The sequence below is a fragment of the Mercurialis annua genome, linkage group LG3, assembly GCF_937616625.2.
Source record: "Mercurialis annua linkage group LG3, ddMerAnnu1.2, whole genome shotgun sequence".
Classification (NCBI taxonomy): domain Eukaryota; kingdom Viridiplantae; phylum Streptophyta; class Magnoliopsida; order Malpighiales; family Euphorbiaceae; genus Mercurialis; species Mercurialis annua.
Window position 1 is genome coordinate 72,404,739 of NC_065572.1, and position 13,888 is coordinate 72,418,626.

General features: G+C 28.4%; 1 protein-coding gene across 1 annotated transcript; it reads left to right on the plus strand.

The window, feature by feature from the left end:
- The first annotated feature begins 4,279 nt into the window (after window positions 1-4,279).
- Window positions 4,280-7,242, plus strand: LOC126670969 (uncharacterized). Its single transcript, XM_050364638.2, has 4 exons — window positions 4,280-4,623; window positions 4,722-4,822; window positions 5,026-6,084; window positions 6,239-7,242. Exons 1-4 carry the CDS (start codon window positions 4,410-4,412, stop codon window positions 6,941-6,943), a joined length of 2,079 nt encoding a protein of 692 aa, XP_050220595.1. The 5' UTR covers window positions 4,280-4,409; the 3' UTR covers window positions 6,944-7,242.
- Window positions 7,243-13,888: the final 6,646 nt, after the last annotated feature.

Below are 13,888 nucleotides of genomic sequence, written 5' to 3' on the forward strand. Positions count from 1 at the left end.
TCAGACTAATTTTGAGTAATGTAGGTCTCTTGCGAGAGGCAGACTATGACCCTAAGTTTTAAACTACTTTTTCTTTTTAATAGAAAGATACTTATACAAATCAATTTTTTTGTCACACATGAAAAAAAATCAAAAAACTTTGCATTTTTTTAGAAAAAATAAATAATTGGCTATAATTGAAATTTACATATCACAATTAGGGTAAAATTTATGTTTTTAAAGGTTTGAGATATAAACGAAAAATGTCTAAAAATTAGGGTATATTTAAGTGATAAGATATTTTCTAATTAGTATTCTCTCCATCCCAAATTTACTTACATTATTTTAAGTTTTTCATCCTAAATTACATATTCTCAATTACTACTTACTTAAATAATTAAATATCGTATATATATTCATTAAAAATATTTTTTTAAGTATTATTAGATAAATTGTAGTTTTTTTTTTAAATTAATTCATTTCAAACCGTCCATCAATTTGAAAAGGAAGAAGTACTAATTAAATTTAATTACGCTTCCCATTAATTAATAACAATTAGCTACATTCAAACCAAAAATTGGGACCACGGTTTATTATAATTTGTCTTGAAGGATCTGCATCTCTAACCAACTTGAAAGGACACAAGTTACATAGAGGCAATCAAAGGGAGAGATGAAGATATAAGAGAAACAAACAATTGAAGGCATAGATATAATAGAGAGCTTTTGTGGTCCTGTGTTGTATTTAATTAAGATCTGTGTGTATGCTGCTTGGGGACAAAGCTCCAATCTGAGTCTACTGGGATTTTCTATTATAATTACACAACCCTAGTTGTAAATATTAGGTCCCCCATCACATTTTTTTATTTGTCTCCACCCTTTATATATATTTATATAGTTTATGTATAATTACTGATCCATCTCAATCATTTGTTTCAATCATAACCAAGTCCAAACTTTTTTTGTAATAATTCATCATTTAAACAAAATTATGATGTTTCTGAAATGGCATTCTAATTTTGCCATAAAATTGTCTTTGTCTGTAATGATGGATTGATCTCAAAAAGTAAAAATGAAATTCATCTATTTAAATATCTATTGGCTTCTCGACTTGCATGAGTTGATTATTAGCACATAAATCAACTTTATTATCAATTTAATCCTAAATTAATGCCTAATCACTTGGAAATATTCAACGTTTTTTAGTTTTTTTTCGTTTATGGTCACCCTTTTAATTTCATCAATTGTAGCCTAATATTAATAAGTCTATTTCACCAGTAGCCAGCTACTCAATATGGAGACATTTTAAAAAAATCAATTTTTTATATTTTTTTTTTCATTTATAACTTTTAATTTTGTCATTTGTAGTCTAATTTTGATAAGTACCTTTTGATTGTAAAAATATTAGGTTTGATTATAATAAAGGGTCAAAAAATGTGGTTTATTTTTTATTTAAATTTGTCTAGAAATATATTAATCAAAATTAATTTATAATTGACGAAACTAAAAGATTAGGTCATCAATGAAAAAATATCAGAAAGGCCGAGTCTTCTTCATGAAAATTCCTAAATGTGTGTAATATTATCAATTTGATCATTAAACTTTTAATTAATTAGCGGGGGTAGACACGCACCGGAAAACTTTAAGGAAAATTTGACTAATTACTATATTTATGACTAATTTAATAGTAGAGTTAATTTGTATGTTGATCAATGCGAGCAATTCTTGAAACAATTTTATGATAAATTAAGTTGAAATTCTTTTTTGGTTAATGAGCTAATTTGAATGATTACTTCTGTTTTGTAAAAGTTTTCATGTTTATGTACGTACAACATACTTTGAACATAACAGATATGTACCTGTTAGCAAGCAGAGCCTTGAGAGCTGCTGTGTATGTACCAACGTAGCCGATGGTACTTCATTGGCATAACCAACTCTGCAAAAACTATCCTCACAAAGTACAACTGCTAGCCTATTTAATTTCAATTTTTTAGCATCACGGTCCTTGAACTTATAAGTAAATGTTAATTAACCCGGATTTAATTATTTAATCAACTAGAGATAATATTCTCTAATTTTATGTTAATTAACTTCTAAATTTTAAAATAAACACACACACGAATCCAATTTAGAGGTTAATTAATCTAAAACTATAGAATGTTGTTTTTAATCGATTAAATGACCGTGTGTGAGTTAATTGATCATGATGTACAAATTCAGGGATCGTTAAAATTTGTCCGAATTCAACCTTTAAATTTGTTCTTTTAGAAACAATTATGGGCTTAGTTTAAAACAATTAAAAATTGACTCAATGAGGTATGATACAGTTATTTTTAGTAAACCTAATGAATTTCAAAATAATTTAGCACAAATCTATTATTTTTTCCTCTTATTTTGAAAGAACTAACTCAGAATTTAAGATTTGATGAGTTGCAGCTAAATAAAACTTATAGTACTTCTCGGGATGCATGTACACATGGAGGCAACGTTTACTTTCCCTATAATTTAAACTTTTATACAGAACATGTCTTGAATCAAGTTTGAAATACAGGCTACCACCCTAATCCATTAGATCATTCAAAAAAAATATCTATTAATGAAATCATTCACTAATTAAATTTGAAAGTATCATTATCTTTAGAGGTATTTGCAAAAAAATAAAAATTCCACCTTTCAAAATTGTAATGTTTTGAGTAAAAATACATAACCTTTCATTTCTTAGTATTTTTTTGTACAAATGCATTCTACCAAACGATGTCGGTTTTTGGAAGTTTTTAATGACTGAAACAACACCGGATAAAGATATTGGTCAGTGAAATGTCAAAAAAATAAAAAGTTGAACTTTTTTATGTTAATTTTTTTAGAAAAATAAAATCGCTACAAAATTGAAAGGTGACACTTTTTTTTCTTCAAATAACCCTTATCTTTCCTCATCTATTATCGTACACTTTATACTATTAAAAAAAGGAGACGTTGTCAAAAATAAATTATAGAAAATTACTTTCCATACAAAGAAAAATTAAATTATTAATCCTCCAGAAAATAGGATATTTAAATATATTGATTATTTATGGGCATTTAATAAGTTTTTGAATGAATTATTTTTTCAATTAGATTGGTATTAAATAAAGAATGGTTAAATTAAAAATTAATTTTCTGAAGTTGAAAATTTGAATAAATTATAATTACAATAAGTGATATATGTTACTCCCTCCGGTCCATAATATTTGTCGCATTTGGCTTTGGCACAAGAACTAAGAAAACAATTAATATGTCTTAATTTATAAACACTTTTATTAAATTAACCCTATATTAAAACTTGGTTACATTTATTACTATCATTTTCATTTGTTTGTTGTATTCTTTCAATAAATTAATAGGGGGCAAACATGAAAAAATAGCAATTAATGCTCTCTTGATATTATAACATGACAAATATTCTGGACCAAAAAAATTTCTCAAATGCGACAAATATTATGGACCGGAGGGAGTATTATTATAAACTTTTTTGTTCACATTTTTATATATGTACTAAATTTATAAATACATCAAAATAGAGTATAAAACTGACATAAAATTACTGTTTTTTTTTAATGTTAAGCTGTACGTGAATTTATTTTTCATTTTGTTTGTTGAATGATGAGAGTATAGAATATAAAGTATTTTTTACACAAAAGGGGTAGATTTCATGGAAAATGAAATGTCTGGTATAAACAAGCAGTAGTGAAAGAAATGGAAAGAGGAGAGGAGAATGAAAACGTGCAGAGCAGATCCCTAATAAACGACCTCGTATTAAACAGACAGGGGAGCGTTGTCATATCGTCATCTTTATGGATTTTCCTTTTCGCAGTCTCAATTCCCAATGAAAGATGCAATGCAACACACCTCTTCTGCTCTAACTTGGGAGTGAGTGTGACTCCTACTCTCTTCCCATTTTTAAATTAAAATCTAACGCAGATACGGATACGGAAAAACGGAATAATTGGAGACCGATATTGTAAAATAGTGTTGTTTTAAGATTTTTTTTTTACGTGTAAAAATGAAATTTCGAGTTTGAAACATTACGTGTCCAAAATATTTTCAAAGCACGATCCATTGATTAAATGAAGTGTCAAAATAGATAGAAGTAGATAGGAATTTTTATTAGTTTAAAAAAATTGAGTTCCATTTGAAATTTATATTTTTCTATTAGATGGAAGTGTAGATATAATATTATATAAAAAAAATATTTATTTATTAATATATGAAACCCACCCACCCACAAAACGGTCTCATCCGATTTATGCTTCATAGATCCGGATTCTTTTTAAATTTTGTGCAGTTCTTTTTATAACAAGCTTTTCTCCTACAACGACACACTCTCATTCTTCTTCTTCTTACTATAAACCCTGCAATTTCTCATACCAACAGCCCTATTTTAATTCTTACAATATGGGCTGGGTCGGTGGCAAATCCTCCAAAAGAAGAGGAAATACAGACTCATCCGTAGATAAAGAAAATGCAACAACTTCGCCTGGTTGCATGTGTTCTGTCTTTCACTTATTTGATTTCCATAACTTTCAAATTCCTTCACAACCCAAGCACCTCCCTTCTTTAAATCTTGACACTTTACTTCTTGATGACCCTCCATTAATTATCTCCAAAGGTTTTTTTTTTCTTCTTCTTTAGTCTGTTTAATTTTCTTGAAAAAAAGTTTTGAATAATTCATAATTTTCTGCCATTTTTTGCTTTCTTGCAAGTCAGGTTATGAAGCACCAAGAAATAGCTTGGAGTTAGATCAAGAACTTGAACTTCCATCTTCATCTACCATACAAGAAGAACATCAAAGCTTGTTAAATATCCCAGTATGTGTTTATTTATTTCTTTTAAATAATTTAATTAGTTAAGCTCATCTTTTTGGGTTTCCAACATTTCTTTTAAAATTTGTTCTTTCTAAAGATTCTTTTGTTTTTGTAAAGTCAGTCATCATGACAACAATAATGATAATAATAACAATAATGATAATGTTGTTATTTATAATTTATTTTAATTTTTTGAAAATACCCAGATGGCTATTCAAATCAAAACAAATGATACTTCATCAGAAATCAGCTCTTCACCAAGCACCAAGACTCCAACCTTAGTAGCTAGGCTCATGGGTCTTGATCTTCTTCCTGACCAAACCTATTCTCCAGTCTCTAACTCATCAACTCTTATCGACACACAAAATCCTCAGCGGAAGTCTCATTATTCTAAACGCAGAAGCAAACTACCCGGTGATAATTCTTCAGGTACACGTTCTTTGCCGGAGACGCCAAGAATATCGTCGGCGAGACGATCAGACGTTGAGCACCGGTTGTCACTTCAAATCAATAAAGAAAACACGAGCCCAGCCGAAGAGTTGAGTCTCTCAAATTTGAAAAGAAGAGAGCTCAAAACTTATGAAGACGAGAATCGAAGCCCCGGCCATTACGCTCGGCAGATTGTGAAGCAAGTAAAAGAAAGTGTGAGCAGAAAAGTTGGTTTGGATATTACGAACACAGTGAGAAGCAGTAGAGATCATCATGAGCTTGTTAACCAATTGAAAACCAAGAAAATATTGAGCAAAGTTGGCCATGATGATTCAAGCAAGAACGCAATGGTGGCTTCAGCTTCTTGTTCACCAAGACTCAAATTCTTGGAGCCAAGAAATATTAAACCGGTACAATCCAAGAAGGACCTGATTAATATTTCTCAATCTTTAACGAAAACAAATTCTTCGGAGGTTAATGTAATCTCACCAAAGATTACTAAACCGCCCACAAAGCTGAAGATTCAAGAACAAGCAGTTCAGCAACATCAACTTCAAATACACGTCAAGAAATGCAAGAAAGTTGCGGAAGAGAGATTCCGTCCACCACCAAGACTGATCAGAAAACCTCCGCAAACTTCGGATATTATCCGAAACAATAAGCAAGAAGAAGCATTTGTGCGTCAAGCAACAGTAACAAAAGCAAACATTCCTGACAAAAAATTCAAGAAAACAACTCCGTTGTCAAATGAAATTCTCAACATTACCGTCCCTACACTTCTCCTTCCTGTCAAGAAAGATCCTACTCCGCGAGCTACCAAAATCCCTCAAAAACCGGTATGTCCTTTTCTTTTTCTTTATTATTTAATCCTATTTAAGGTACATTTTCACTGTTCTTGATTAATTTTATTCCTTGCTTACATTTGAAGTAAAACAAACTTACATTTAGTGTAATTCGTAGAAAATATGACATGGTTTGGTTTTATTACAGGCTCCAAACAGTTCTCAAGAATCGAAACGCATCTCACAGTTATCTAGTTGTTCGAGCCATGACTCATCGTACAAACAACAAAAACAGACTCCTCCTACAACTAGTAGTACACTCAATGCCCGAGTCAGCAGCATTAACGACACGTCAAACGGTGCCGTTTCTGCAGCCACCGGAGCAGCAAAAGAAGAACACGAGTACATCAGCAGAATACTAAAACGTACAGGCGTAGACAAAGATTCCCCAGTGTCTTTTACTGGGTGGTTTTCACCTTCTCATCCATTAGACCCTTCGATTTTTTACTATCTTGAATATTTTACTCCTGCTTTTACCAACTACATCCAACTCAGTCACCGGTGTAACAGAAAGTTACTGTTTCACCTAGCCAATGAAATTTTAGTTGAGTTCTTAAAACCTTACATGAACTTAAAACCTTGGTTAGGAGTTAGATTTTGTTTAAGTACTGTTCATGGGTCTGATTTAGTTGATATATTGTGTTCCAAAGTTAGAAGCTTTCCATGTACGGACTGTCGAGTTCTTGAAGACATTGATGCGTTAATAGATAAAGACATGATGACGCCGCAGTCAAATTTTCAAAATGAGACGGCGTTTAGTGAAGAAGCGGAGGGGATTGTAACGGAGTTAGAGAAGGATTTGCTGGACAGTTTGATACATGAAACGGCGGTAATTTTTCATGGGGGGGTTTGAAAACGTCATGACGTTTTGTTTTTTGGTAAAAGAGTGAGACAGAGAGCAGAAGGGTCACATGGGTGGGGTGAGTCACCGGTCACCGGTCACGTGATGAGATGCTATTTGTTGGGGTTGAAAGTTAAAGGAGAGATTGTGGTGTACACGTGGAGATATGTGGAGTTTTGACTCTGACATTAGTCACTTTCTTATTGGCTCTTAAAAGACAACATTTGACAGAGGAATCCATTAGTTCTCTTTTTATTTTGTTGTGTATATTGTTGTATAGTAATGTAATGAAAGTTTATTTTTCTTGATTATATTTTATTTTCTTAATCTTTTTGTTTGAGATGTGAAGGAAATAAGATATACTCCCTCCGTCCCATTTAAGAAGGGACATATCCCATTTTTATTTGTCCCATTTAAAAAGACCATATCGTGTTTTTTGTGCCAATTTATATGAATTTTCTTTTTTTTAACCCTTTTTCTCTTTACATAATTAATGATTATTAATCTATACACAAAATACAACACTATCATAAATAGGGTAAAATAAGAAAATACTATAGTAGTTAATGCTTTCTTAATATATGTGAAAAAGTCATTTGTCCCTTTTTAAACGGGACGGAGGGAGTAACTTGTTTCCTACATATTAACGGACCTATACTTTAATTACGGCTTTTACTTTTTACTCATTGTTGCATTCATATTCTCTTTTTTTTAATAACTAGTTTCGCATTACGTGCTATGCACGTGACTTGTAACGTAACTCCTCAATAAATATATTAGTAAATTTATTATAATTATATCAATTTTTTATTTATAGTTAATATTAAATTAGTTAACAATTTTTGTAAAAGTAAATATAATATATTCGATTATTAAATTTATTTCCATATTAAATTTATTTTTATTTTGGTTTTATAATAACCATAATTAAATAATTAATTTAATTTTATTAATAATATCTTTAAAAATAATAAAATAGAAATTTAAATAATAATATATTGACCAAATACAGTATTTTAATTTTGTAGTTCAATCAAACTAAAAGATAAGTATTCCTACTAATTTGGAGACAATTTAGTTATTTTTTACATATTAAAAATTAAATTGGAGATAATTTAGCTAACTTTTCTAATTAGAACTTTGATTACAATAGTGATTAATTAAATAACTAATTAGTTAATGACTATAAAACTTTTATTTAGTAGTAAACTGAAAAGGATTATTCAGTAAATTTGCATGCCCCCCAATCCGTACTTTTATATATAGTATAGATTTATTGCATTATTTTTATTTTTTATTTATTTATTGAACTTCTTTTAATAAATTTAATTCAATACATCATTCATGTATTGAACTAAGTATTTTAAGATACATCACTATAAAATAATAGTATTAATCCATAAATAACATATGTAGACTATCTAGAATCTCTAATGCTTTAACTTTAATATAATTTAAATCCACAATTAATATATGTCTCGTCAATTCTTACTCGTACAATTAATAAAATTATATGTTAGTAAAGTTATGGCTTGGAATGTAAATCTAGTGACTGTTTTAAATTGATTTGGAAGTAGCATTTTTAAGGCTTAAATGCATTAATAATCATTAACTTTCACGTGTTTTTAGTATTTAACATGAACTTTTTGTTTCGACATATTTAACATGAACTTTCTAATTTTACAATTATATATTATGTTTGCGTTTTTTCATTCAAACGGTGCCGTTTAATATCCAAAACGATTCCGCTTTACATTTAAAACGGCGTTGTTTTACATCCAAAATGGTGTCAGTATTATTATTGCAAAATTTTAAAAGTTCATATTTGTATGTCAAAATTAAAAGATCATATTAAATACCAAAAACACGCGAAATTACATTGATGATTTTTTGTGGAAATTAAATCTATAAACTTTGATTGGAATATTTGTTAAAATATCTACCATTTTGCAACAATTTTTTGATTGTTATTCATGCTACCTGTAATCTATCTTTGGTGTTTGTGGATGTATTGGGAAAAAAAAGTAAAGGGTAATTTAAAGAAAATATAGTTCTAAACTTGGGCATTAAAAGTGAAAGCATAACCAATTATGTCAACTTTTAGCGAAGATATGGTTGATGATTTTCATGGAAGTTTGAGCTCGTAAAAGCTCCCAAATAGTTCAACAAATAAAGTAAATCTTTTGCATGGGTTCGAGACCACTTCTGCTACTCTGCATATGCAAACGTTAACTCAAGATGCCAATTACTTAAAAGTTGCTACTTCTACACCATAACCTCTAATACGACAACCTATCAACGCCAAAACAAGAATATTACGTGTTTAAAGATATTAGATTTGCTTTTCCTCTTCTTTTTCCTTTTTCTAATTTATAAAATCTTTATCTAAACCATTAATATATTTTATAGTGTAAATTACTTCTAAAATTCGAACCAATTATAACTATAATATTTGAATTATTTTATAATATGCTATTTTGTGTTTAATTTTTATTTTGTTAATTGCTGGGTTTTTTTCTAAAAATATATCAAGTAGATATGTTTAATTGTTTTTGATTGCTAATAAGGCAATAAATAAGTTTTAAGTATGATGATATAGTTTGTCATTAATTGAAGTATACAAATATACCGTTACGTACGCTTATCATTTTTTTATTGATATGAAAAAGGAATAAAGTAAAATAAGATTAGTTTTTGTCTCTTAGACCAAGAACGGTTAAAAACACTTTCAATAGGCTAAACAAGAAGATGAAAGATTAAATATGCAAATTCAGGGGTTAAATCATATATTAAGCCAACATTTTTTAAAAAATGAAATATTAACATAAAACAAGTTAAAGTTTGGATACAGAAATAGTAGATTCAAAAAAGTTATGACACCAAAGATGTATCTTTTGCTTAAAACGGTCAAAATCAATTTTAATTTCAACTAAAATCAATTTAAACTTTTGAAAATATATACATATGTAAGCTCTCAAGAACTATTTACCAATAGAAGAACAAACATAGTTTCATGCGTAATGATTACAAGAGCCAAAACTTGGCCATACATACACATTAATTCATAAATTAATAAAGCAAACTTCAATCAGAAATATTACTATTATTTATGTGATAATGGAAACGAATTAATTATACATTGGACTGATGAGATCAATCATTCTTTAAATTGAACAAAATTGCATTGCCATTCTGCCATATATGAAGAAGCGCCACATAGTTTGGTCTGCTTGTCTATGTAACTCATGGAATTGAATTTAATAAGCAAACAGAAAAGAGTAGGGTAGAAAGTGGAAATAAACCAGCATAGAGGGGCCATCACTGCAAAGATTCTTTTATATATTTGAAACCTAGCTACTGAGTTATGGCACTGTCAGTGTAGGAGAAGGAGAGTTTATATAATAATTTATAGATATTAGCTTAGATATGGTTGTTCTTCCGTTTAATTATGATATATTTTGAATTTGCTAAAAGGTTCCATTGTGGCCCTCAATTTTATATTTACCATTTTCCTTTCGATTATGGGCAATGTAATTTATTTTCCCTTTCTCTTTGTTTACAAATTAAGTAATATTAAAGTATAATTATTAAAGACTTGGAAAAAAATTATATTATTTAATCTAATATTTCTATGCTACATTGGCATGCCATCTAATGTGTCAACACGCACATTTTTTTAGGGCGAAAAAAGATGTATTAAAATATTGTGTCAACACATACATAATTGATGAATTTTATGATCCATAAAATATCATCACATCAGAAGAATAAAATATTAATTTAAAATAGTTAAATGAATAATATTTTTATAATATGTAATTCATACTAGTGATGTCGTAGCGTAGTGGTTATAGCCACTAACATCTTTGTAAGAAGTTTCGTGTTCGAATCTCACTCGCTTTTCTTTAATTATCAATATATATACACTACATTACCTCTCGACTTTTATTTTGTTTAGTTTCACCTCTTAACTTCTACTTTTCGCCGATTCCTCAAGTACAACTTTTATAATTTCACCTCTTAACTTCTATTCATCTATTTAGCCTATATAACTTATGTTTTCATCCCTTAACATTTAGAACTCAACATGAGCTAATACAAGCATTTATAATCTAGAGTGCAAGAAGGGTTAAATTAGTAAAAATAATAGAACTTTTTTTTTAAGAAAAAATAATAGAAGTTGAGAGATAAAACTAAACGAAATAGAAGTTGAAAGGTAATTTAATATAATTGAGTGGAGTTCATAGGTGAAATTATATATTTAGCATAACTATTTCTACTGCTATTTATTAATGAAAAGAAAATATTATCTTAAAATCAAAACTAATCCAATTCTTATAACAATTGTAAACAAATTAAGTTATAATTCAAATTTACTACTAACTAATAAAACACTATTTTATAATATACTGATAATTTTATTAAATAATTTATTTCAATTATAATTATAATAATATTCATATATAATGAAAGTGTATAAAATACGGATATAAGTTAGCATAAATAAAAATATCGAGACACCTTAATAATAAATCGATAATCTAAAAAATTAAAATAACTAATTTTACAATATACACAATTTTTTCAGTTTTTGATAGAAAATACTCCATCCGTCCCGTTTAAGAAGGGACAAATGACTTTTTCACATATATTAAGAAAACATTAACTATTATAGTGTTTTCTTATTTTACCCCTATTTATGATAGTATTGTATTTTGTGTATAGACTAATAGTCATTAATTATGCAAAGAGAAAAGGGGGTAAAAAGGAAAATTCATATAAATTGGCACAAAAAACGATATGGCCTTATTAAGTGAGCCAAATAAAAATAGAATATGTCCCTTCTTAAATGGGACGGAGGGAGTAGTAATTTAAAATAGTTAAAAGACGGATATTTAATTAGATATTTCTAATTTAATAAAAAAAATTATATCATAATATTTTTTTCTGCAGTATAGATAAGATAGTACTTGATAAGACATCACTATAGAAAAAATAAGTATATCTCTATATCTTTTCCTTTATCCAAACATGAAAATAGTGAAGAATACTAGTATAATTTATTTTTCTTTATTTATCTCCGCTCATTTTGTTTTTTCAACACCAACAATCATTAATGTGTTAAACAAAAAAAAGGGTAGTCCAAATTTAAGGTATATAATTGACATAGAAAACAGAGGTGGTGACAAGAATATAGTCTTTCAATCAAAATTGAATTACACCCTAAGAACAATATATAAAAATTGAGTGTTAAAGCGGGAGAATTCAAAAAAGGAAGAAAAAAAAATTGAACTAGCCACATGTAATTATGAAATTATGAAATCTATATGATATGGTTGACCATCTACATTTAATGATGTTTGGGCTGTTATGGCTAACTCTTTAACCTATTGATTTGGTGCCTTTGCTTGCTTTCTCAATTTTCTTTGTTGGGTATTTTTTTACCTTATTTTGTGAATAATTTTGAACCCCTTGGTCTCTTTCTTTATTGAAATTAATTTATGGCACTGTTTCTATAATGTATGATGTTGATGACAAAGTCTTTCTTAATTAATATGCCCCACGAGACTTCAACTAAAACTTTTAACTAAAATGTCAATCCAGTTTTTATAAGCAACTCGAGTTTAAATAATTCAGTCTCAGACATTTGGGTCAATTAAAAATAATATTCTATATTTTAGGTCATTAAAGGATAAAATTAGTATAATATAAACAATTTTGAAAATCAGAATGGCCTAATTTTGAATTGACTAAATATAATGTGTTGTCCTTAATTGATAAAAATAGCTGAGAGTGTGTAATTTGACTTCTAGTTTCAAATTCAAAGATTAAACTGACAATTTGCCACACAAAAAAATCACAATTTAATCATTTTTAGTCAGTTTATAGTTTACATCATATTTCATGTTAGTATTGTTGATCAAAATTGTAAAGCGATCTAGAATTGATAAGTTGTGGTGCAAATTTGTTCAAAACTACAAATTTAAACTTTTTTTTACCTTTTGTACAAAGTGAAAGGGTTGAAATAATTTTTATTGTAATTTTTTTTTCATATTGATTATGTTAACCAATGATTTGTAAATTTAATTATTATATCTCTACATATTTATAATATATTATATAATATTATTGATTTTGTTTATGGACAACGGGTTAGCCAAAATGTATGTTAAAGAAATTATCCCGCTATATGAAATGAAAAAAAAAACGAAAGGTGATAAGTGATAATTATAGCTCAATTACTGAAACTATTTTACTGATAGAAAATCAATTTGGTATTTATTTAATTACTGTAAATTTTCTTATCTAGATATTCAAATATTTTTGGAGAACTCAACGGATTGTAAGTTAACGGTTAGATAATTTTAACTATTTGAAGCCAATTGTTTAATTGTTTCACGAGATGAAATCATAAAGAAGTACACCTGATACAACAATTAAAAATCAATATTCTTTATTATAATTAATTAAATTAAATGGTGAGGTCATCTTCAGATTCAGTTTTGCGCAAAACTTGGCAGATTCCTCTTCAAAATATTCCTGAGACCTGACTGCTTCACTAACTCTAAAATGGAGACTCTATTCAATATCTCAGAAAATAGATAATGAAAAAAACAATATTAAATAATATTTCAAATTAGAAGTGGTCCAACTCACAACAATATTATATTTTTGGAAATAGCAGCATATGATTATGTATACGACCATAACCTATAGTTTCTTTTTACCATAAATACGTATAAATTAAGTTATGCACACCGTACAAATTATATTATATACTATATATTACATATTATCTATTGGGGTACATGTGCTGGTTTTGCTTCTTCTTCAGTAACAAAACGACAATAGAAAGGAGCGTCTAGGAGGTAAGCTAGACACAGAGTCTTCTTTTAAGGGTAGGGTTTAAGGCAGTACTGTTGTCTTGACATGCATGAATGTGTATAAACAAATAAT

What these genes read in the sequence shown, in the direction of transcription:
- LOC126670969 (XM_050364638.2), top strand. Translation starts at nt 4,410, where the DNA reads ATGGGCTGGGTCGGTGGCAAATCCTCCAAAAGAAGAGGAAATACAGAC. An exon ending in TCCATTAATTATCTCCAAAG is followed by an intron (nt 4,624 to 4,721) that starts GTTTTTTTTTTC and finishes CTTGCAAGTCAG; the next exon opens with GTTATGAAGCACCAAGAAAT. An exon ending in AAAGCTTGTTAAATATCCCA is followed by an intron (nt 4,823 to 5,025) that starts GTATGTGTTTAT and finishes GAAAATACCCAG; the next exon opens with ATGGCTATTCAAATCAAAAC.